This window comes from Equus caballus, chromosome 1 (assembly GCF_041296265.1).
Source record: "Equus caballus isolate H_3958 breed thoroughbred chromosome 1, TB-T2T, whole genome shotgun sequence".
NCBI lineage: Eukaryota > Metazoa > Chordata > Mammalia > Perissodactyla > Equidae > Equus > Equus caballus.
Genome location: NC_091684.1, coordinates 199,239,039 through 199,261,523, shown reverse-complemented (window position 1 = coordinate 199,261,523; position 22,485 = coordinate 199,239,039). Strand labels below are relative to the sequence as shown.

The 22,485-nt window shown below is 55.9% G+C and overlaps 1 protein-coding gene across 1 annotated transcript in view; it reads left to right on the top strand.

Moving 5' to 3' along the window:
- NID2 (nidogen 2) overlaps nucleotides 1-22,485 on the top strand; it is a 45,654-nt gene that overhangs the window by 6,623 nt on the left and 16,546 nt on the right. The window contains exons 3-10 of the mRNA XM_023625229.2: nucleotides 2,033-2,265; nucleotides 6,931-7,649; nucleotides 13,134-13,280; nucleotides 13,688-13,933; nucleotides 14,980-15,180; nucleotides 16,490-16,720; nucleotides 20,535-20,678; nucleotides 21,355-21,483. Of these exons, the coding sequence (XP_023480997.2) occupies nucleotides 2,033-2,265; nucleotides 6,931-7,649; nucleotides 13,134-13,280; nucleotides 13,688-13,933; nucleotides 14,980-15,180; nucleotides 16,490-16,720; nucleotides 20,535-20,678; nucleotides 21,355-21,483 (2,050 nt within the window). The remainder of the gene's footprint in view (nucleotides 1-2,032; nucleotides 2,266-6,930; nucleotides 7,650-13,133; nucleotides 13,281-13,687; nucleotides 13,934-14,979; nucleotides 15,181-16,489; nucleotides 16,721-20,534; nucleotides 20,679-21,354; nucleotides 21,484-22,485) is intronic.

The window sequence follows — 22,485 nt, the reverse complement described above, 5'->3', positions numbered from 1 at the left end:
GCAGTTGGTACCGGGAGCTCTAGAGCTCAGTTTTTAAAGCAGGTTCTTCTTCCTCGAGCTCTTTACTTTCTCTAGCTGAATGTTATTTATTCCCACTAAAGGGGAGCTGGAAGTTACTGCCTCACCCTGGACGGACGCTGCAGGGTGTCAGGTTCAGACACGACCCACACAGCCTCTGTCCCTCTGTGGCCGGGGTTATGGCTCCCCAGCTTCGAGAAATTCTAGAAAACACCCTCGCCTTTTGCTTTTGGAAAAGTCAAGCTCTGCTGATGAAACAGTCAAGAGCTACAACAATAACCGATATACTAGACACCTCCCCTCCACCCCCCACCCCCCGTCTTAGGTTTGAGCCAGGAGAAGGCAGCAAGGCGGCTTTCTCTGTTAGAGAATGAGAAGAAAGGTGGTGTGTTACCTCTTTTTCTTGAAAAGCATTTTAACACCAGATTCCTTTGTCCTAAACACAAAACCTCAAAACTGTACTTCAAATGCTGAAAGCAAGAAGGTTAGGGGAGAGCTTGAGGGCCACGCGGAGGACCCAGGACGAGCAAAACGGGGCGGAGCCTCTTGTTTGCCGCCTCACTGAGTAAAATGTGATGAATTCTGTTTGTCCAGCAAAATGGTGAAATCACACTACTTACCAGTAAATAATGTTCCTGAAGGCTGCATTATTTAGGGGGAGTCGTAGTTTTTAAATACTCCCCAGGTTCCCCGCTCTGTCGTAGAAGGGGTGGGGTTTAGGGAGAGGTGTGCTCAGCCCTAAACGTAACATCTGTGTAAGAGAATCAAGCATGTTAATGGGTCATGGGGGTGGGAGATTCTGGGCAGAAGTAGAGGGAAAAGGCGGTGTTTGAAAATCCGAGTCAGCTGGACTTCGAGGAGCACGTCTGTAGGGCAGGTGCTGAGTCTGAGGCTGGTTCGGCCGGGCCAGGTCTCTCTCTGGGCTGCTTTGGCTCCGTCTGCTTCTGAAGCTTCCCAGGCACCTTGCAACACTCCCACCGACCTCGGCACACGCCCTCCGCAGCCTCTGCCGCCTGCTTCAGTGGCTCTCGGGCTGGCTGTGGCATCTCGCTCCTTGGCCGCGAGGCTGGGAGTCCCCGTCCTGGCCGCCTTTGCTTCCACGGCACCCCCGTGAGGCCTGGTGCTCAGCAGGTTGTTTGAATTAATGTCCAAAGGAACTAATGAACGGAGGCTGCAAACACATGGACAGCTAACCAGGAGAAGAAGGTGAATCTGATGAGAAACCCACAGAGGTGTTATGGGGGTCGGAGAACAGAAACAAGTCTGCAGGGAGCTGCCGAACCCCAGCGGGGCCGCAGGAGAGGGTAGCAGGGTTTCCAGGCACTGGGAACATGAGAGAAGGACGGAAGTGTGGACGTGCAGGACAGTCGGGGAATGCTGGAGAGTCCGATGAGGACGCGTCTGAACCTGGGAGGGCACCTGGGCCGGGGCTCAGGAGGAGCCAGGATGGCATCAGGCTGCAGCGCCGGCTCTGGGGCCACTCAGACCCGCTCCCCGGCCTCTGGCAGCCGGTAGCCCCATGTGTTTCCTGTCTCTGAAGTGGAGGTGCTGGTGGAAGAGACAGGACAGTGAGGCTGTGCGGGCAGCAAGGGGCCTCGTGCCGAGCCCAGCGCAGCCCCTGCCGGCCACGGGGCCTCAGTCAACGGGGGCGAAGGAGGGTCGACGGGGGCGCAGGGCCCACATGGGCAGAGCTGTGGGAAGGGCGAGTTATTTCACTGCTCGCTCTTAGCTCTGAAGAGGTTTGGATGGGAGAAGTTTGCAACCTTAAAGAATACGTTTTTAGCCTGTGTTTTCTGCCTGTGTGTATTTCACCTGTTGATCTGAACGGGTAAAAGATGGTGAAACAATAATGTAGCTTATAAAGCTCTACCTGTAGCGTGCAGAGGACTGGTAAGAATATCACATCTAAGAACAGCCCAAGAAACCCTGAGAAGGGACACCCTTGGCACTCACAGTGCTTCGCTTGAGTTCTGTTTTCTGTTTGTTTATTAAGAATATTTCCCTTTCCTCCCAGCGGAACACTTTCCAGGCAGTTCTGGCCTCCGATGAGTCCGACACCTACGCCCTCTTTCTTTATCCTGCCGGCGGCCTTCAGTTCTTTGGAACTCGCCCCAAAGAGTCTTACAACGTCCAGCTCGAGCTCCCAGCCCGGGTGGGCTTCTGCCGTGGGGAGGCCACCGGCCTGAAGGGAGAGGCGCCGTACTTCAGCCTGACCAGCACCGAGCAGTCCGTGAAGAATCTCTACCAGTAAGTGACGCGGGGGAGAGCCCTCGGGACTCTCACGGTACCTGCCTGCGAGGCCATGAGACCCTTATGTGGCACCGGGGCGCTGTCTGAGCGCGGCGTTGGGTCAGAACCGGGGCTGGGCCAGCCCTGGGGAGCAAGTCCCCAACACAGAAAAGGGCCCTTATTTTTCCTGCCCTGTTGGCTGTGGATTCCAGAAACTCTGTGTGTGTGCACGTGTGTGTGTGCGCGCGCAGAGCCACTGAGGCTTGCTATGGAAAACATTGCTCTTGGAACCACTTAAAAATATCCAGCAGTGTAACCGCCAGGATTGAGGTTTTTCCAGGTGGATCATTTCACAGGAGGACGTGTTGTGATTCAGTCTTTTAAACAGACACAAGTTAAAAGTTAAATTAAGAGTAGTGTAATTTGGGAAACAGACAGATTATTGGGCTTTTAGAAGTCTCAGGATTCCTCTGTGGCTTCGTTATCTGAGACGCACAGCCTGGATGCCCACAAGGCAGGCTGGCGGCACAGCCCTGGTCCCCCTGAGGCTGCTCTGCTGGCGCAAGAAGAAGCCTTTATGCCTCTCGTCTGTCCACATCCCACAGCTTATGAGTCAGCACCTCTAATATTTATTAATTTCAGGGCTTTAAAATATATCTTTGCTTTTCCCCCTTTGCTGAATACTGGTCTGGAAGCTGGAGAGAACCCTCGGCAACGTAGCCCCCAGCTGCCTCCCGCTTCCGGCCCATCATTCTGGGTGCTAGAACACCGCATGTGTCCGCTCCCGGAAAGCAGACCTGCCCAAATACGGTGGCTCATAGCCGACATTTGTTGAGAGCTTAGTACTTGCCAAATTCTGTGTAACGCTCTCCAGAAGTCGTCTCAATTAAAAGCCACACGAATCCTGGGAGGGGAGTTCTACTCTTTTCTCAATTTGACAGTTGAGTGTGGGGAAGTCAGGGTCCTGTGATCTCAGAGTTACTGAGTGGCAAAGCCAAAATCCAAGTGCAGGTGGAGCTCTGGACTACTTGTTCCGTGCTGACCCCGGCCTTCCCCGTCCTGTGACCCACACTGGCATCCTCGGGTCTCCATCTGGGCTGCCTTTACTCTCGACTCTGGAGGAAACTTGGCTCCTTGTCTCTCCCCTGGTTCCACCGTCCTCGCCTGCTCTGGAGCCCACAGTCTCTGCTCCTCAGACATATCGAGAGCTCACGGGGACCAAGCACTTGAAATACAAAGATGTGCAAGGCACAGGCCTGTGCACAGGCAGTGTGTACTCCCGTGGGAAGACAGACACAGACACACAGACAAGAATCCCAGAGCATCAGAGTAACTGTCGACGTCTGCACAGGGTGCAGAAGGCCGTGGGGGCCAAAAAGCCTGCAGAAGAGCCAGCCATGCTCCCCGCACAGCCACAAAGACCCCTAAGAATTAACACACATGCACATGTAGACACGCATGTGCAGTCACACATGCACACATGTACACATGCACTCATACACGTGCACACATACGTTCATGCATGCATGCAGCCACGCATACATGCAGCCGCGTATACACACACATGCACACGTGTGCAGCAGACACACATGCACACGCATGTACTTCTATTCCCCTCCCTCTGTGCCTTTCCTCATGTTTATCTTGCTGCTTCCCAGAAACCTCCAAGTTGCTTGCTGAGAGCAGAATAAGTTATGCGGCCAAATAACCAATGGGGATTTTCCTTTAGTGTAATCCATGCCTAATGTTAAAAATAAAATAAAGTACAAACAATACAGAATAATGTAAAATGATGGTAAAAATTACCCGGTGTCACTCCTGCAAGTGTTAGCAGTCCTTCCAGGATCTCAGGTGTATGTAGACAATTTTTAAAACCAACATGGCTCTTTCACCATCCACGTGGCCCTTTCCCACTTGTCGCCGTCTTGTGGACATCGTTCAGTGACACGTCGTTTGTACGATCATTTTAAGGCATCTCATGTGTCCTGCGTTACTAAGACAGTAGTTTATTGATGAACGTTTAACCTGTTTCTGGTTTTCCTCTTACTAATATTCTTGCAGTAAACAGCATAATACATGCTGCTCAGATTTTCGTTTCTCTTAAAAATAAATTCTTAAAAGTAGAATTGCTGAGAAAGAATTTACGCACTTTGACGTTCTGCCGTATGTTAGCACGCATCCTTGCCAGCGTTGCAGAGCTGTGCGGCACAGTCTGTCCCTACAAGCCACTATCTTTTTAACCTTTGCGGATATGACAGGCATAAAATGCTCGTATCTTCACTCTAACTTCTTTGATTACTGGTAAAACTGAACACTTTCTCGTATGTTTAATAGCCATTTATCTGTCTCTTTTTGCGACCTGTCCCTGTTCTTTGCTATTTTCTATTGGGGTGTTTACAAAGAACTCTTATAAATAATAAAAAAAAATAGTAAAGATATTAATCCTCCCATATGCTGTGAATATTTGCATCCAGCTTTTCATCTTTAAAGTCACTTTGATCTGGAAGGTGTTAGTTTAGGCTTGTCAATGTCTCTGGCCGTTTCCTCTAGGATTTCAGGTCTTTGGTTCTTCTCAGAAAGGCCTTCTCTGCCTCCAAATTATAAAAATGTTCCTCAGCTTAATCTTCTATTTTACTTTTCATTATTTAAATTTTCAAAGATACACAGGAAAGGGGAGGGAACAGCTGAATGAGCACCCAGAGGCTCGTCATCTGGATTTATAAGTTGTCAGCGTTTCGCCATGTTCATCTTTTTTTTCTTTTTTGCTTAAGTATTTTAAAGTCATTCCTCACAGCCCGTGTGCCGCTCTGAAGAGCAGTTTCCTCGTCAGCGGAACCTCTGTCTTCCTCAAACTCGGCTTCTCGTCGTAAGCTCGAGGGTCGTGCGTTGTCCTGTTCGTGGTCTCATAGCTCTTCTTCTGCGAGTGCTCACGGGCTGTGTTGAGCCTGCACACGCCTGTCTCCTGGAGGACAGCGGCCACCGGGTGCTGACGATGTGGCCCACGCCACGCGCTCAGCGAGACTTCCTGACAGTCCTCCTGAAGCCCGGGAGGGGCGCTGTCCTCCCATCTCGCAGCTCTGTTTTCCTTCTAGGAAACACACTAAGTTCTTTCCGTCACTGAGCTCTCCAAATCACCTTGGATTTAGGACAAACTCACATTGGCTACCTCCGCATCCTACACGATGACGAAGGCCAGGAGAAAGATTTATATTTAATTAGAGGTTATTTTATTTAGCTTTCATCTGCCATAATTTGTATTTTCCTACTCTGTGAAGCTGTTATAGTTTTCTCTTTCTAACATCAAGAAGAAACTTTGCAGCTGCACAGCCTCTGATGGATGATAGTCAGCGTCCTCAGACCTGCAGGATTCTCTCGCCGTCAGGGCGTTCCTGACTTTCATGGGGAGAAGCACCACGGTCAATTCTCAGGACTTGCCAGGCTGTGCAGCACGTTGCACAGGGGATCACAGCCTGCCGTCTCGACTCCTGTTTCCTCAGTTAATTACAACACCACACAGAGTAGGGGAGAGGGACTCTGAGGGGGTGACGTTCTCGGAATCGCACTGAAAAACATCACTGCTGTCGGAGTTCACGTGGGTGTGACGGCTACCCGCCCACTGAGTGGAGTCTCTGTCTCTGTATGACTCAGTGAATTCTGACCACCGTACTGGTCATCCCCTCTTCCTCACTGACCGACGTTTGTGGAAATCCCCGGGCCGGGAGACCCGGAGCCCGACGTCTTGTACACACGGCAGAGGGACACGCAAACTGGTGCCGTCGGGCCAGCCAGACCCATTTGTTCAAGTTTGTCCTTAGTTTCACAAAGCTTACGTGTCACTGACTCTGAAATGGTGGCTCCCTGGGGTATCTGGAGCACCAGACGGGGTCTGTGTTCTTTTCTAGTGGAGAAATTGAGCTGTTTCCAGATGTTTCTGAACACCTGTCACCTGCAAACTGTGGCATTTTGGTGAAACAGCTTTCTTATTTTCCCCTTAACTTTCTTCTGCATTTGCTCAACACTTCTTCAGAATTGGGCGTTTCTATTTCTTTGAATTTTTTACGTTGACTCAGTGTTCTCTGTGCATTAGTTAATTGATTCATCCACATGACGTTCGATGAGAAGTGGTGATTCAGGCGTGCCCTGACTGCAGGATGCCATTTGTCTGACATAATGTAACGTGGACACGGGCGGCACGGGCTAAGTTCAGGTGCGAGCTCTGCCCGCTGTGGGCTGTGTGGCCTTGAGAGAATTGGTAACCTCTCTGAGCCCTTTTGTGAAATCGGGCGTGATCGTCCTGATGGGCACGTGGCATATAACTAACCCTCAGGAGCTTGCAGGCATCATTATTTAAGACTTCGGCAGAAATCTTTAGTGTATGTTTTCTCGATTGTGCTAAAAGTAGAGGACGGATAAGATGTCCCCACATTGCTTGTTTGTTTTCAAACAGCCAGATTTGGGGTTCGATGTGGCCCGTGTAGCAGGTTTCTGACTTGCTGTGGCCTCTGACCCTGAAGGGTGAATGAGGGGTAGTTCACATCAAAATTCAGCCACGTGTGGGTCTCCTCTAATTTGGTTTTCACTCCAGTGAAACCTGAGCCTGATCCCGACGGTCTGTCCCTTGTCACCTATGTTGCTCGCCTTTGTGACAAGACTCCTTACAATGCTCTGCTTCTCTCTCTTTAGACACAGCAACCTGGGGGTCCCTGGCGTGTGGGCCTTCCACATTGGCAGCACCTCCCCGCTGGACAACGTCAGGCCGGCAGCGGCTGGGGGAGGCCTCTCCGCAGCCCAGACTCCAGCACCCCCAGGACAGCCCTTCAGCCACGTTGCAGCCCTGGAGAGCGACGACGCAGAGGACGACCTGGATTATTACGATGGGAACGAGGAGGAAGTCGAATACCCGCCGGGCGACCCAGAAGAGGCAGCGAAAGGCCACAGCAGTGTGGACGTTCCCCTCCACGTGGAAGCCGACCCAGGGCCTTTAGGAGGTGGGGGGTCTCCCCTGGATTCCGACCTGGCCTCCCCCTTGCCACATCCCACACCCAGCGGTGGGCCCTTCTACCCTGCCACAGAGTCTGCCACCCTGGACCCCCAAACCGAAGAGGGGAGACCTGTGGGGGAGACAGATGCCTCAGATGCAAAAGGCCCCACGGAGTCCTCTGAACAGCTGGAGACGGGGGGCCTGGCTCCACCAGGGACGGAAGGACACCCGCCCGCTCCTCCCCGGGAAGGCCCCGCTCCCCATCCTGAGACCAGAAGCCTCCAGCCCCACCCAGCTGCAGGGACCCCACCTTCAGGACTGGATGTCCCCCCACATCGGCCCGTGCTGGACCACCACCCGCCCCTGGGCCACGGGAGGCAAGTGGTGGGGGTGGAAGATGACATCGGCTCCAACACCGAGGGTAAGTGGGTCAGGAAATGGGTCTGAGGTTTCGTTTTAAAAAGGCCGGTTAGCAGGGCAGGGACATTTTCTCAAGTGAGGGGGCGAAAGGTTGGTGGAAAGAAGCCTGGAGCTGACTTTTAAACTGCGTTTCAGAAGACAGAGTGTCTCCTTTGCCAAATAATCTTGGCAGGAGAATTCTGTTTGGAATCTCTTGACCATTAATAATGTTTTTTTTAAATGAGCCTCATGCAGGGGCGGGGAGCATGGGCTGCGGGTGCAGCTGTGCCCTCGAGGGAGATGGGGCATCTCAAGGGTCCAGCAAGGCCCGGCCCCAGCCTGGGGGCTGCCTGTGCCTGTGAGGCTGGAGGCCCTGGCTGACTGGCTGGTTGTGCTGGTCAGACAGCCGTTCCGGACTCTCATGCTGAGACGGACGATGACCCTCATGCCCCCTGGTGGTGTGCAGAGGGGGATCCGTGTCCTGTTGCTTCCAGTTCCTGGCTGTGCGGCTGGGGCTCCCTCCCTGGCCACGCCGGGGCCAGGCTCTCGGTTCAGGACTCACCGTCATCAGCGCGAGCGACCAGAGAGAAGTGCCGCGGAGGCCGGAGGAGGCTGGTGGCGAATTCACAGGACTCAGAGCCGTCTCCTTCCATCCCCGCTAGACTTGTCGCGCAGCTCCTTGCTCCCAGTCGGTGTCAGCGCGTGACCACACCTTCCTGCTGTCCGCCCAGGGTTGCCTGTCTGACCCCTAACAGGAGGAGGGGGGCAGAGGTGAAAGCTTTCCTCGGGGCCTCCTGGGTTTCACCTTTTCCGTTTCCCATCGCTTTTGTGGCCTCCGGGTCCCTCCAAGGGGCTGACCTGTGGGAGCTGCTCGGAGAACGGCCTCTTCCAGGATGCAAGACACTGCTTTGTGACGGAGGGGGCTTGAGTCACAACAAGAAGGCGCGCGGGCAGACGCAGGTCTGAACCCAGCCGCCACGCTCACGGGGGTCCCAGGCCTCCGAGGTCACCCCAGGCCTCAACTTCTCCTGAATTTGTTGGGAGGATTAATGCGTTAGTGAATTTCTTAGTCAGTGTCTACATTAGCTGGCTCTTAATAGCGGGTGGCAGCTGCTACTAATTACAGAAGATTTAAGGCGTGGAGATGAAGAATGGGCATGTGGGGTCCTCGTGCCTCGGGCCGCATCCCGTCAAGGTGAAGATTGATTTCGTGGGAAGCCTTCAGACTGACCCTCGGTGTCCTGAATTTTCGCACAAGTTCTATGTATCTGAAGAGAATTCAGAGCCATGTATCAACGACTTTGAGCAGAGAGGTTTGGGGTGGAGATGTGTCCTAAATGGTCTTTTCATCGGTGGGTTGAGACCTCCCACCCTCGGAAGAGCTTGGAATATTGAAAAGTGGATCACGGAGTGACTATTGAGGGGTCCGCTGTTGGAGGGCTGCACGGCCCCCCCCACCCCGCCCTCGCCGGCTCTGGAGGCCGAGTGCCTGCGGCCGTGGAGGAGGGCTGCGACCTGGCCAGAGGACAGAGGCGCAGCGTGCCCGCCCGGGGCTGAACTGGGTATTGATCAGCCGCTGGGGGCGTCTATAGCTGACCTCCTGGAAATGGCATATGCATGTGGAAAAGCCAGTTACCTGAGCTGTTCAGAAGGAAAATCCGCCTCCAAGCTTCTGAACCTGGGAGAGGAGGCAGCCGCGGCCACGGCAGCAGGTGCGCGAGCCCGTGTCCCCCGGCGTCAGGAAGGCTGGAACCGTGCCGTTGTTCAGGGCTGGATTTTCTCGTGAGCGAGCTCTGTGTTTTCCAACCCAACGTGGGCCCCATCAGGGAAGGCGGGCCCTTGGGGAAGCCTCTGGGACAGGGCCTCAGCTGTGCTGCTCCTGTTGACCCAGACGGGCATGGACTGGCGCTCGGTCCCAGCTCTGCTCTGCGGTGTGGGCCGCGGCACGGGCGTTTCCTGGGCTGTGAGATGGAGGAGCATCGGCCTCGTCCACGCTGGGATTCTGACTGCGGCTCCTGCGTCTGGTTCCCCCTTGAGCTTCGTGCTCATCTTGTTGAACCAAGAAATGAGGCTTACCGGCCCCGCTCTCTCCTCCTCTCATTTCCGTCTTTTCCTCTGGGATCTGTCACAGACGTTCCTTTTGGGGAGAAGCCCGGATTCTCTCCAGTCACGTCCACGGTGGCAGGAACATCCAGCCCCACCAGGTTCTGGCCTCGCCTTCTGTTTCCAGAGCCCACAGAACGGGCGGGAAGCGGGTATGCAGCGCCGACCTGCTCCCGCCTGGCCCCTGGGCCTCCTTGCCACGCGTGTGAGTGCCCGCGGGGATGCTGGCTGGAGCTTTTCCCACGTGATGGGGGAGGCTGAGGAGCGACGTCTGAGTGGGCAACCAGGGCCACAGGGAGGGTTGTTGCCGCCATCAGGGGACACAGCCGGGCCCCAGGTGTCGTTGCGGTCAGGGAGCCTGTGTGAAGGACGAGGGCTCCAGCCAGGCCTGGGGTCGGACCCTGAGTTCAGAGGGGAGGAGGAGGGGTGAGAGTGGATGTGGAGATGGAGGGCGGGCGGCCAGGGCCATGGTGGGGACCGTGTGTCATGGGCAGTGGGACGGGGTTGACCTGCAGGGTCCTGGGTATTGTTAGACCTGGTGAGGTGGTGCCGCAATGAGCTTCATTGAGCCCCGGTCTGCATGACGACTGGAAATGGGAGGGACGCCTGCTGTGCGGACCCGCAGGCTCACCTCGGCTGTGGGCCTCCTGCCTCCTCAGATGGCCGGCAGCAGGGAATGTGGCCCGAGGAGGGGCGTCCCTGTGGCCTCCAGCCCTGCTCTGGCCATGGGGACGGCTGCAGGGCACGTGGTTCATGCAGGGCCGGGCATGTGTTCTGGGCCAGAGAGCTCCATCCTGAGAATGCAGCGTTCCACACGGACTGTTTAGAGGCCCCCGGCCAGTGTACCAGAACCTAATTTAACCGCCACAATTACGGTTTCAGCCTCACGAAAGCCTTTCGCAGGCACTGACTGTAATTTGGGAAAAAATGCCATCTGTGTGGCGGACTCCGGCATGGCGGCTGCGGCCATGGGAAACCGGGCCTCCTGGCCCAGCCGCTGAGCTCATTCACCTGACCCTCCACATCTGTGGGCTCCCTCAGCCCGTCCCTGTGCATCTCCTAATCCACTCGGAACAGGAATCGGGCTGGAGAACGTCTTCACAAGATAACAGATGTGGGGAATGCAAACCCATCGTTGCTCTAATTTGGGAGAACGGTATTTGGAGCTCTGTTTTATTTTTACCTGAATTTCCTGAGAATGACTCTCCTCGGACCCGCATCAGCTCACCTGGTGCTCGGAGGACATCAAGAAGCACACGGTTCCTTCCGTGGAGCGTGAGAAGGGTGTCGCCTGACCCTGGAGGCAGACACAGCGCATCCGAGGCTGCAAGCCGTATCCTGGATCTTGGGACCCTCCGCACCCACAGTCCCGTGGGTCCGAAGGAGCGTCCTGACTGGGCTAATGCTCTGAGGAACCTCTGGTGTGCTGGTCCCTCCAGGTGCGGCTTCTTCGTGCCCAGTGTGACATATAAGCTGGAGGACCTGGACTGACACACCCGAGCTCCTTTTGCTTAAACTGAGCTTTGTCTCATTCTGAAATCCATGGCAGACAGCGACGTAGTTTTCCTTCCAGCAGCATCTCAATATTTTTATCATTATCCATAGCCTTTTTCTGGCTTGAGTTTTCTGTCACTTTCTTGTTTTAAATAACATTCAGTTCGTGCCTGATTTTCTCTTTGTCAACTGGAGTTTCTCCACCGCAGTCAAGGCCCCACCCTGAATGCCTAGGCGCTGACTTCCTCCTCCCAGTGCCCAGCCAGACGTTCCACTGGAGCTGGACGGTCCACCCACCAGCCCCTCGGCCCGCCACTTCTCGGGATCTGCCAGCCGCTCCCAGTTCTGTCCAAGAGTTAGTGCTGCTGCCACCGCTGCCTCCTCATGGGTCTTTTCCAGCCGTGACACCACTGGGGACTCCCCGCCATCCCCCAGCATCGAGCCTGATCTGTGAAGTGTGGCTCAACCCTGCTTGCTGATTAACCCGAAACCAGATCAGACCCTAACCTGCTCCCGTGGTAGACGCGCCTGGACTGCACCGCGACATAATCGCGGGTGGACTTCCTGGGTTCCAATCCCAGCTCCACCACCTGCTGCCCGTGTGACCTCAGGAGAGTCCCTTCTGTCTGTGCCTTAGCTTGTTTGTCTGCAAAACAGGACAGACACAGTCCTGCTCTCGTGCAGAGTCCCTAGAGTAGTATCCGTCCGTGAAGCCTATTGGAGTGGTAACTTGTTATGTTTTTATTGCCGCTACAAGTTCCTTCTCCAGCTACATCGTTACTTACACGGTGCACGTCTTCCTTCCATCGTTGTTTCTCTTCTGCCCTGGAACACGCATAAGCCTCGAGCTTTACATCTTTAATTTGTTCCTTCCCTGCTGGTTTCCTGCTTTTCAGACCTGGACCTGGAACACAGCCACCACCGGGTTTTCCTGAGATAGGGCATCTGTCTGCCTTGGGAGCTGGCACCTCCCGGCAGCGTCAGAGTCCGGCTCTGGAGCTGGAATCCTCCTTGCTGTCAGGTTCTGGGGATGTTGGGGGACGTGTGCACAACCCTCTGCCTCCTAGTGGCCGTGCTTGGGACTGGCTTCGTCCCCATCGTCGGGACAGAGCCCTCTCTTGTCCATAAGCCCCTGGCCCCTTGGCCATTTCTATTAGGGACGATGGCACCTGCTCCAGGTCCTTTGTGTCTTGGTAGCCCAGGTGGCCCTCTTTCTTCTTGTAATGGGCAGAGTAAGTGGGAGCTGAAGGAGCCACTAGGGGAGTGTGCATTTACACCGTGGCTTCCAGAGGAGCTGCGACCGGCCAGGCTCCCACTGCTGTGGGGACGCCCCTGTGTCACACCCAGGACGAGGGGCCTGGCAAAGGCCCAGAGCGTGAAGGGTGTGAGTGTGCGTGTGTGTGTGCATGCATGCGTGCCCTTCTCTCAGAAGAACCTTCCTGGGTGTGAGACGAGGTCCTTGTCTTCCAGTTCGAGGCCACCTGAGAGAAGGGAGGGGTGGTCAGACGTGGACCCCATTTGTTAGCCCCTGGTTTCCTCTCAGGAAATCCTTACTGTCAGATTGAGCCACGTAAGGTTGCTGCTCTGTGGCCTTTGTGACCCACGAGACAGCAGTGGGACAGCTTGGCCGACAGCCTCCTGGGTGGCCTCAGCGTGGCCTCGTCCCCAGAGGGGCCGCTCATCCTCGCTCACCAGCTTTGCCGCAAGAGCGGCCAGGAGCTGGCAGCCATCCTTCATGCCAGGAGACAAAGCAAGTCAGTCCCTGGGTTGAATGTTATTCCCGCCTCGTAGACATGGAGCCCGTGTGTTTACTGCGACCTCGCGGCTGTGTGGTGCAGACGCGTCCCGGGAGGCGGCAGCCATGACGCTGGGCCGCCGCGGCCTCTGATGCAGCTGTTTCTCTTTCCAGTCTTCACCTACAACGCCGGCAAGGAGACCTGCGAGCACAACCACGGGCGGTGCTCCCGGCACGCCTTCTGCACCGACTACGCCACCGGCTTCTGCTGCCACTGCCAGTCCCGGTTCTATGGAAATGGGCAGCAGTGTCTGCCGGAAGGTGAGTGGCGTGGCGCCCGGCTGCTCGGGGGTCTTGCTGCGGCTGTGGCTTCCAGCAGCCTCTGGGGTCTGTGCCTGTGGACCCTGCTTCTCCACTCTTTGAGCCGAAGCTCTAGCTGCCTGCAGGGCCCCGCGGATGTCTGAGGAATGCGCATGTTGGGGCTGACTTACCAGTCTGAGGGTTAACCAGGAAGGTTTCCTCCCCTCGCCAGCCAGCTCATTGAGTCAAAGTGGGCGGGAGGGAGAAGGGAGACGAAGACGGGTCTGTTTCGGACTTGGATGGTTGGTTGGTTGGTCAGGGAATGGTGAAAACGGCAAAGGTGGAGCCTTGGGAGTTGCCCCCGGAGCTTCGTCCGTGCCTGGCCCTAGCGGGAGGACGTCCGGGTTGACTGCCTTGCTGTCTTTCAGGGGCCCCTCATCGCGTCAATGGGAAAGTGAGCGGCCACCTCCGCGTGGGCCCCACGCCCGTGCACTTCACAGACGTGGACCTGCACGCTTACATCGTGAGCAACGACGGCAGAGCCTACATGGCCATCAGCCACATCCCGCAGCCCGCGGCCCGTGCCCTCCTCCCTCTCACGCCCATCGGAGGGCTGTTTGGCTGGCTGTTTGCTTTGGAAAAGCCAGGCTGGACCAATGGCTTCAGCCTCACAGGTGAGTAGGCTCTGGGTCTTCATTCAGTGAGAGCGGATTCGCCTGTCCAGCACCCAGGGCCACACATGGGGTTTTCTGTCTGGAGGTGGCTGGGATGGTTTGGCTTCGCGGGACGGTGTTTGAAAGACAGTGGTTTCTGCTAACTGTTCTCCAGGTGGTTCTGGGAAAGGACGACTCCATCTGGAGCATTCGTGTCTCAGCCCAGCTGGTTGGAGCTGGTTTGTCAGACTCTGAGTGTTGTGCACACGTCTGTCTAGTAGGGGATGTGCTGGTGGGGTTCCAAGGACTCCACGGGGCAGGGGCGCCCCCTCCCCCAACTCTGGCCTCCGATGGTACAGACAGCACTTCAGCAGCTCCAGCCCTTGTGAAAGTACGATTTTGGCTCAGGATGCTGGGCCCGTCCCTGGCTGTTTCCCTGACGAGCTCCCAGGAGCTGCCAGTACTGTCTAAGGACCACCCTTCATAGCAAGTGGGGGACGCCTTCTGGCTTCCCCCCTGAGAAGGCTTGTCTCCTAATGGGGTCCTCTCACTGCACACACTCCTGGAGACGTCCGTCCCCCACCACCAGCTGTGCCGGGTCTTGCTTTTAGTTGGGTTTGAATAAACCTGGAGTCAGAAGTAGATAACACACAGTGCGCCCGGTACGTTTGAACTTCAGGTAGACAATGAACAACTTAGCATAGGTGGGTCCCGGATACTGCACGGGACATACTTACACTGAAAATATATCCATTATTGATCTGAAATGGAAATGCAAGAGGAGCTCCTGGGATTTTGTTCTTTCAAGTCTGGCAGCCTTAGAAAGAGAAAGTCAGCGATGCTCCCAGGAGTTTATTTCTCACAAAAGGCGAGCTCCTGCACGGAGAAGCGGTGGGGAGGTGGCGGATGAAACCGCGCCCCATAGAAGTCTGGGTGGCCGGAGCAGCAGCTGATACACCTGGTCTGGGGTCGGCTCCGCCGCAGGAGACCCAGGAGGGGAGCAGCGCTGCAGTCCCTCGGTCCCCGGGGAGGCGCCCACCTCTTCGTGCCCCGATTCCTCCCTCCAGGCGCTGCCTTCACCCACGACATGGAAGTGACGTTCCACCCGGGCGGGGAGCGGCTCCTCGTCACTCAGACGGCGGAGGGGCTGGACCCCGAGAACTACCTGAGCATCAGGACCCACATCCGAGGCCAGGCGCCCTACATCCCCGCGAACCTCACGGTGCACGTCGCGCCCTACAAGGAGCTTTACCACTACGCGGACTCAGGTGTGGAGGCCAGTTCTCACGAGATCCGGGGGGAACCAGCCTGCCCGCTGGTGTGGAGGCCAGTTCTCACGAGATCCGGGGGGAACCAGCCTGCCCGCTGGTGTGGAGGCCAGTTCTCACGAGATCCGGGGGGGACCCAGCCTGCCCACTGCGGGGGAGGGTCAAGTGAGTGACTAGAGGAACGTCCTAGACTCACGTGGCACGTGAAGGGGGCTCGCCATCATTTTTATTATTACCGTTGTTATCGAATACACCGTGAAGTGAGCAGAGTGCCCGTGCCCTTCACGGGAACCTCAGGTTCCCTGCCCGGGACGCACAAATAATAATAATAATAGCATCATCAGCAAGGCCTTGTCTGGCGTGGGCAGTGATGGCATAATGATAGTTTTAACCACCCTGCTCTCAGGCCTTGGAAAAGTATCCATCACTGGAATTCGTACTTGTCCTGTCGCCGTTTCTGCTGCTGTGAAATCACAGAGCAAGGAGCTGCCCGCCCTTGTGACACTAATGCTATTCCGTGGTTGGGAGGCAGGAATCCATACCCCAATTTGCCGTCTAGATCGCTCAGGGGAGCTCGCTCCTCCGGGAGTCTATTTCCTGGTCTCAGAAGAGGCCAGTGACACCCTCTCTGTGCGAGTGGCGGCATGTTCTGTAAGCTGCGGGTGTGAGGCGCCGCCTCTCCTCGGTGGCCGGCGGCCCAGCCTCGAGTTCTGCCCTCTGGCCCCTCCCTTCCCTGCCCTCCTTCCCTTCGCTGCCCTCCCTGGCTTCTCCCACGGCAGAGCTGGAAGTCAGCAGGAGAACGGGCGGCAGCGACTGGATGGTGCACAGGATAGCCTGTGGCCAGAAAACCAGCCTGGGCCTGACTCCCACTGAGATGGAGAGAAACGATGCTTCCTTCTTCCTTCCCCAAAACTCAAGCGCAGGGTGTGGGGGCCGTGGCCTCTGAGGATGGGCGGGTTGTAGCTGGGGAGTGGAGCTGGGCGCCTGGAGCTCCAGCTCTGCTGTGGGCCTTCCTGCGTCTCTGACGCGCCCTGTGGGCCCCGTGTGCGCTGCCAGGGAACGAGGCCCCGAGGGAAGCAGGCCCTGTGTGCGCGGCCGGGGGACAAGGAGGCCCCCACAGAGCCCCCTGCCCGGTAATGACAGCGCTTCTGCTCCCCCGTGCGCTGGCACGGGTTCTTAGGACGACAGGCTTCTCGTGTCGGTCGGCGCCTCCCGGGGACGTGCTCCAGCAATCAGTGGAAAGCTGCGCTCGGGAAGCCCCAGTGCTGAGTGCTCGCTAAACCCGCCCTTCTGCCTGTGCCCCTTACAGCCGTGACCTCTGCGAGCTCCAGGGACTACGCCCTCGCGGCCGGGGCCGTGAACCAGACGCGGTCCTACCGCGTCCTGCAGAACATCACCTTCCAGGCCTGCAGGCACGCGCCCCGGCCCCGCGCGGCGCCTGCGGTGCAGCAGCTGAGCGTGGACCGCGTCTTCGCCTGGTACGCCGAGGACGAGGGCGTGCTCCGCTTTGCCCTGACCAGCCTCGTCGGCCCTGCTGGAGGTTCGGCCCCCTTTTTGCTGCTGGGTGAAAATTGCCTGTGACCTCTCCTCTCTTCAATCCTTTCTGGGTCTCACGGTCACCAAGGGTCATTGGGCTGTGGGAGGGGCTGGTGTGAGGGCCAGCGAAGCAGGGCCGCCCTCGGGGCCGGACGGAGGGAGGGAAGCCAGGGGACAGGAGATGACGGTGTCGGAGCGAAGGGGCGCTTCAATTCTGGAAACCGGCAGTAGTGTCCCCTGGAAGACCACACGTGTCCCCACAGCTCGTGTGGGTCCTGTGAGCCGAGCGGGCCCAGCGCGGGTCAGGGCGACAGGCAGTCTGGGTGCCTCCCCCAGGCCCGGTGCGCATTGCTTCAGACCACGGGGCTGGGGCGGAGGACTCGACTCAGGATGAGAGTCCTGCGCCCACCGGCTGGCAGGGGTTTGCGTGAGGAAACTCGGTCGGGGCGCAGGCCCGGCACCCAAAGCTGGGACTGTCAGGAAGTGAATTAATGGCATGAAAATGTCCGTTGGTTTTAGAGGAAGACGTACATCAGAAGAAGGGAAAAGACTGTTATTGGCGATTTCTCAAGGAGAGATTTAGGCAGAAACAATGGGGAGAGCGTCCTTCACCTTTCGATGTCTAGCCCTTTGCTGGGCGTGGATGCCCGTGGTAGAAAGGGGGGATAGTGAGGAGCGCCCAGCGGGGGTCCCCTCGGTTCTGGAATCGTAGGGGGAGATGCCAGGTGGGAAGCACAGGGTGGAGGCAGCCAGCAAGCCGCCCGGTCCCGGGCTGCTAATGTGCCTCCAGAATTTTATGATTTTCCTTCCACCTGAGTCAGTAACAACAGGAAGTAATAGTAATAGCAGAGGGCGGCGTGCTCGGTGCCAGGCACTGTTCCAAGAGCCCTGGTGAGTCACCTCACTCAGGCCCACGACAGCCTCACCCTGTGGACGGGGATTCTCCCCACGCTGCAGACGAGTGATTGGCCTGGTCGCAGCTGGACGGGGCCCCAGTTCCAGAGCCCAGCATGGCCTGGCGTCTCCACAGGGACTGCCCCGCCTCGGCTGCCCTGATTCAGACATGTTCTCTAAGAGGGAACGTGTGTTCTAACCCTGCTTCCTCCGCCCTTAGAGAGAACAGCAGGACTGCTCGTTCTCCCTGAACGGGAGAAAAACAACAAAGGAAAACGCTGAAAGTAAACCGTCCTTTTCTTCCCCTCCCGGGCCTGTGAGGCAGCCTCCGGAGCCTCCACTTCTCCAGGGCGGTTATCTGGCTGGAGCTCGTGCAGCTGTGGCCCCTGGTTGGGGCTCCTGGGTTCAGTCCCCTCGGGAGCAGTTGCTGCCACACCCCCAGTGCTGGAGCGCAGGGCCAGCCGTCCTCTGTGGGGTCACGAGCGGGCCCAGGAGCCTCCCGCCCTCGCTCCCTCTCCAGGGCTCGCCATGTGGTGGAGTGGAATGGACGGCTCCTTTAAGGAAGCCGTCTTTCCTCTTGATCAAACGAGTAGTAAATTAGTTCCAGATCCTCTGTGGAGGCTCAGCCGCTTCAGGGGGCGAGGCTGAAGTGGAGGATGTCTGAGGAAGGATGGTGCTGCTTCTCACTGTAATAGAAAGGCTGACAAGCCGTGGAGAAGGAGTAGCTAAATGGCCTTGGAAATGTGTTCTCAAAGTAATGCTTTTGGAAACTGTCAGGGAAAGTAATCCGTAACCGATCTATAAATGGAAATTGGGCTGAGCTTATTCTGAGCCAAATATGAGGTCCATGTAGCCCAGGAGAGTCCTTCCACAAAGGAATGGAGTACTCCAAAGAAGTGGGGTGTACAGAGTGGTTATATACCCCCAAAGAGGATGTTTCACATAGGATTGAAATGTCCCTTTTACAACAGTCGCGAGACTGCTCTGTCGGCACAGTGATTGATGGACACAGCAGGGAGGTCTGCTGTCTCGGTGGACACAGCAGGGTGGCAGGTCTGTTGTCTCGAGCTGGGCGGTCACAGGTGAGCTGGGTGGTGACAGGTGAGCACAGCAGTCAGTTCCTAGCCTCGGGAGAGATGCTTATCCTTAAGGAAATGCCAGTGTAGGGGGAAGTTGCACCTTTATCTTAAGGGCATTTGTTTTTGCCATAGGAAATGTTTAAAGCAGATATAATCCACACTCAATGGCCACGTCGGGCCCTTTTGGAAAAAACAAAGTCAGGCCGAATTAGATTTACACCAAATGGCTTTCTCACATACTCCAGTATCCTATTGTTTGCCGTTTGTCAAAACCAAATTCGGTGCCAGGCTGTGTGCTCAGGAGGGCTCTGCTTGGGGAGAGCTCTGCCATCGTCATCCTGAGACTGAGTCACCTGTGAACCAGGGGCTCCACGTTCTCTGTTGCCCTGGGCTCTGCAGGTTATGCGGCCAGTCCCGTCGGGAGCTCTGGTTAGGTCGGTGTCACGTAGGTATGGACGGCTCTCCTCAGTTCACTGGGCCAGTGTCCCATCGAGTTGGCAAGTCCACTTCTGTGCTGTGTTCCTCTTTCACTGCCCGGCAGGGTGTGAGCCCCTCGTGTCCGTGTGGACTCGCCTGCCTTTGCTGGAGCAGCCTCGGTGAGAATCTAACCCTGGAAAGCCCTGAACGAGAAGGCTGAGCACTCATGTTTATAAATTAAGACATTTCAAAGCTCACTGCCCCTGTGGCTGGAGGGGCCAGGCCTATTTGTGCAGGATCTTCTCCTAAAATGGAGAATAATGACAGGGGAGTCAGGTTTTTGTCTACAAGGGCCCTCCTGCTGATCTTAATGGGAACACGAGCTGGGCTGACTCAGGAACGAGGCCTGTACCCCCAACCCCAGCAATGTGCTTCCAGTCTGCCTGCAAGAGGCCTGGAGGGAGGGCAAGGGAGTCCAAGGACACCCAAGGAGCCACGTGGTTTGGGGATGGGCTCATGCTGACGTGTTTAAGTTCACCGGGTTAAAGGACTGGAACCGTTCCCTGGTCCTTGGCAGAGATTTTGTCTCTTCAGCCAGCATCATCGAGGGGAACCAGGGGTAAACCCGCGGCCCTGCTTTTTTCAGGCTGTCACATGGGAATTAATAGGGCGCTCTGCCGCGGGAGCACACTGGGGTGCTCTCATAAAGCGATGGTGGGACTTTGCCAGAAACAGGGGTGTTCATCAGGGACTCAGCCTGGCACCCGCTTCCCAGCCGACTCAGAGACACTGAGACTCAGGCAGGATCTCAAGACGTCAAGTCATCGCTGCTTACGGGAGGATAGGTCTGCGGCAAGGCTGACCCTAAAAATAAGTTCTGCGAAAGTCATTCCTAAATCTTTAAAAAGCAAGGTCTCCTCGTTAATTAAAATTTGACCTATAAAGTAGTGAATTTTAGTGGGAGATCGCTCAAGTTAGAGGCAGAAGTTCGGGGGGGTGAGTCCTGCCGTGCCACTTCCTGGCTTGGAGCTCGGGCAGTTTTCCCAGTGTCTCTCGCTTGCTTTCCTGGTTTGTGAAAATTACCGATGGCAGGGATAACAGGCCCCTCAGAATTAGCCTCAGAGTTGCATGAGATGCCGGAGCAGAAGTGCTTTAAGATACAAGGATGCCGTGTGCTGGATGCTTCCATTCCCTGGACGCACACCTGTCAGCAGAAGGCTGGCTGTCTGTGGGGCAGGCGGAGGCAGCTGCTCTGGAGTCAAACCACAGCACAGACGGTCCATCCTGGACTGGACATCCATCTGTGAGGGCACAGGGGCCCTCAGACAGACGGTGACGGTCAGTCCCAAGGACCCCATCTCTTTCCTTCTGCGCTGTCCTCTTTCAGCAGCCAGAGTGTGCTGTTTTTATTTCCTCTCCACCATGCAGGGGACTCGGAGCCCACCCCCGTGAATCCTTGCTATGACGGGAGCCACGCATGTGCCATGACAGCCCGGTGCCGCCCGGGGGCAGGTGTGGACTACAGCTGCGAGTGTGCACCCGGGTACCAGGGAGACGGACGGAGCTGTGCAGGTGAGGTCTTCCTCGGGGCCTCCAGCATCGTGTTTGTGAGACAAGTGTCTGTTGTCTCTGTGATCTCCATTGATCAATGAGTTTAGCCGCTGTTCATCTAAACAGGGTTATTTTAAAACCAAAGCATATTCTGGTTTGAGAGGATGGTCTGGGGTGGGTATTTGGGGCTGGGATTGTGAAAAAAGACATTTATTGCAATTCCTGCATATTTTGGGTTCTTAAGTTTTGTAATTTTAAGTCTGCGTTATTTCTTACATTTACTAAATGGTACATTTTCTGTTTTTCTTTAGATTTCACACACTGTGTTCTTCCAGAAACACATTATATCCCAAAAAGCAGCAATGGAAATTTCTTTACATCTTAAGTGAAAAATTGTTTGTGTTTTTCTTTTAAATGTTTATTATTTTTTAAATGTTTAAAGAATTCTCCGAATACTTATTCAAAATTTGTCTCCCTGTGGCTCATACTTGAGTGACTTGAAATGCGTGCTTCTCGTGTGTGATGCTCTGCACACGCAGCCATGTTGGGGCTGAGAAAGCCTGCGTTTCGACGCCAGTCCAGCCCACCCGCCGCTGGTCTGTTGAAGCCTCGAGTCGTGGGAAACACTGAGTTTTCAGACCTTCCACTCGTGGGAACCTTGACCAAGGGGCACTTTCCTGTTCTCATTTCTTCTTAGACGTAAATGAGTGTGCGACTGGCTTCCACCGCTGTGGCCCCAACGCCATGTGTGTCAACCTGCCCGGGAGCTACCGGTGTGAGTGCCGGCCTGGGTATGAGTTTGCAGACGATGGGCACACCTGCCGTGGTAAGTGCCCGAGCTTCCCCCGTTGTGGCCCACATGGTGCCGCACCTGGGTCTCCATCCCGTAGGGTTTCCCCTTCCTCTGATGGACGGAAGCTCTGCTGTGTGGTTGTCTGGAAAACAGATGGTTTGGATTGAAATACCTGAAGCGCTGGCTCCGCTCAGCCCTGTTTGTGTTCTGTGTCGTCCCCCTCGGCGGGTGTTTCTGTGTTGTCACTGAAGGGTGTTCCCTGCAGTGAGGACTGCTGTGTGTCTCGATGTCCGGCCCAATCACATGATGAGACTGAACCTCTAATAATGTCTAGCAGCTCTGGGGAGAGTCAGGTGTTTCTCTAATAGAATGAAGAGGATTTGTAATCCAGAGACGCGTGTCCACTTGGCCAGCTTGGAGCTCCAGCTGTAATGCACATGCCCTTTCTAGGGTCCCAGAAACACACTGTGGACTGAGAGTGGACCCAAACAAACTAGAATTCCAGATTCATCCCATTGGGAGAGCTGGGCGGTGATGGAGAAGTACCCTTCTCAACCCAGCAGGATGAGTCCAACAATGGTAGAGACCATGCAAGCAGGGTGTGTGTACATGTGTGGGTGTGTTTGCACATGCATTTGTGTGTGCGTGTGCATGTGCGGGTGTGTGCAGACGTTCATTTGTGTGCGTGTGTGCATGTGTATGCATGTGCACAAGTGTATTGTGTGTGCATGTGTGGGTATATGCGTGTGCATGTGTGTGTGCAAGTATATGGGTGTGTGCACATGTATGCAGGTGTGTGTGCATGTGCAGGTGTGTGTGCATATGCGTTTGTGTGCTCCTGTGCAGGGGTGCATGTGTGTGCATGCACATGTGTGGGTGTGTGCGTGTGTATGCATGCATGCGTGTGTGCACACATGTGCATTTGTGTGTGGGTGCATGTGTGCGTTTGTTGTGTGTGGAGCACTGGTCCTGGGGAGGCACAGCTTGCATCTAGCCCTGTCTTGAGGGCTGACCCTCACATCCACTGTTCTCACC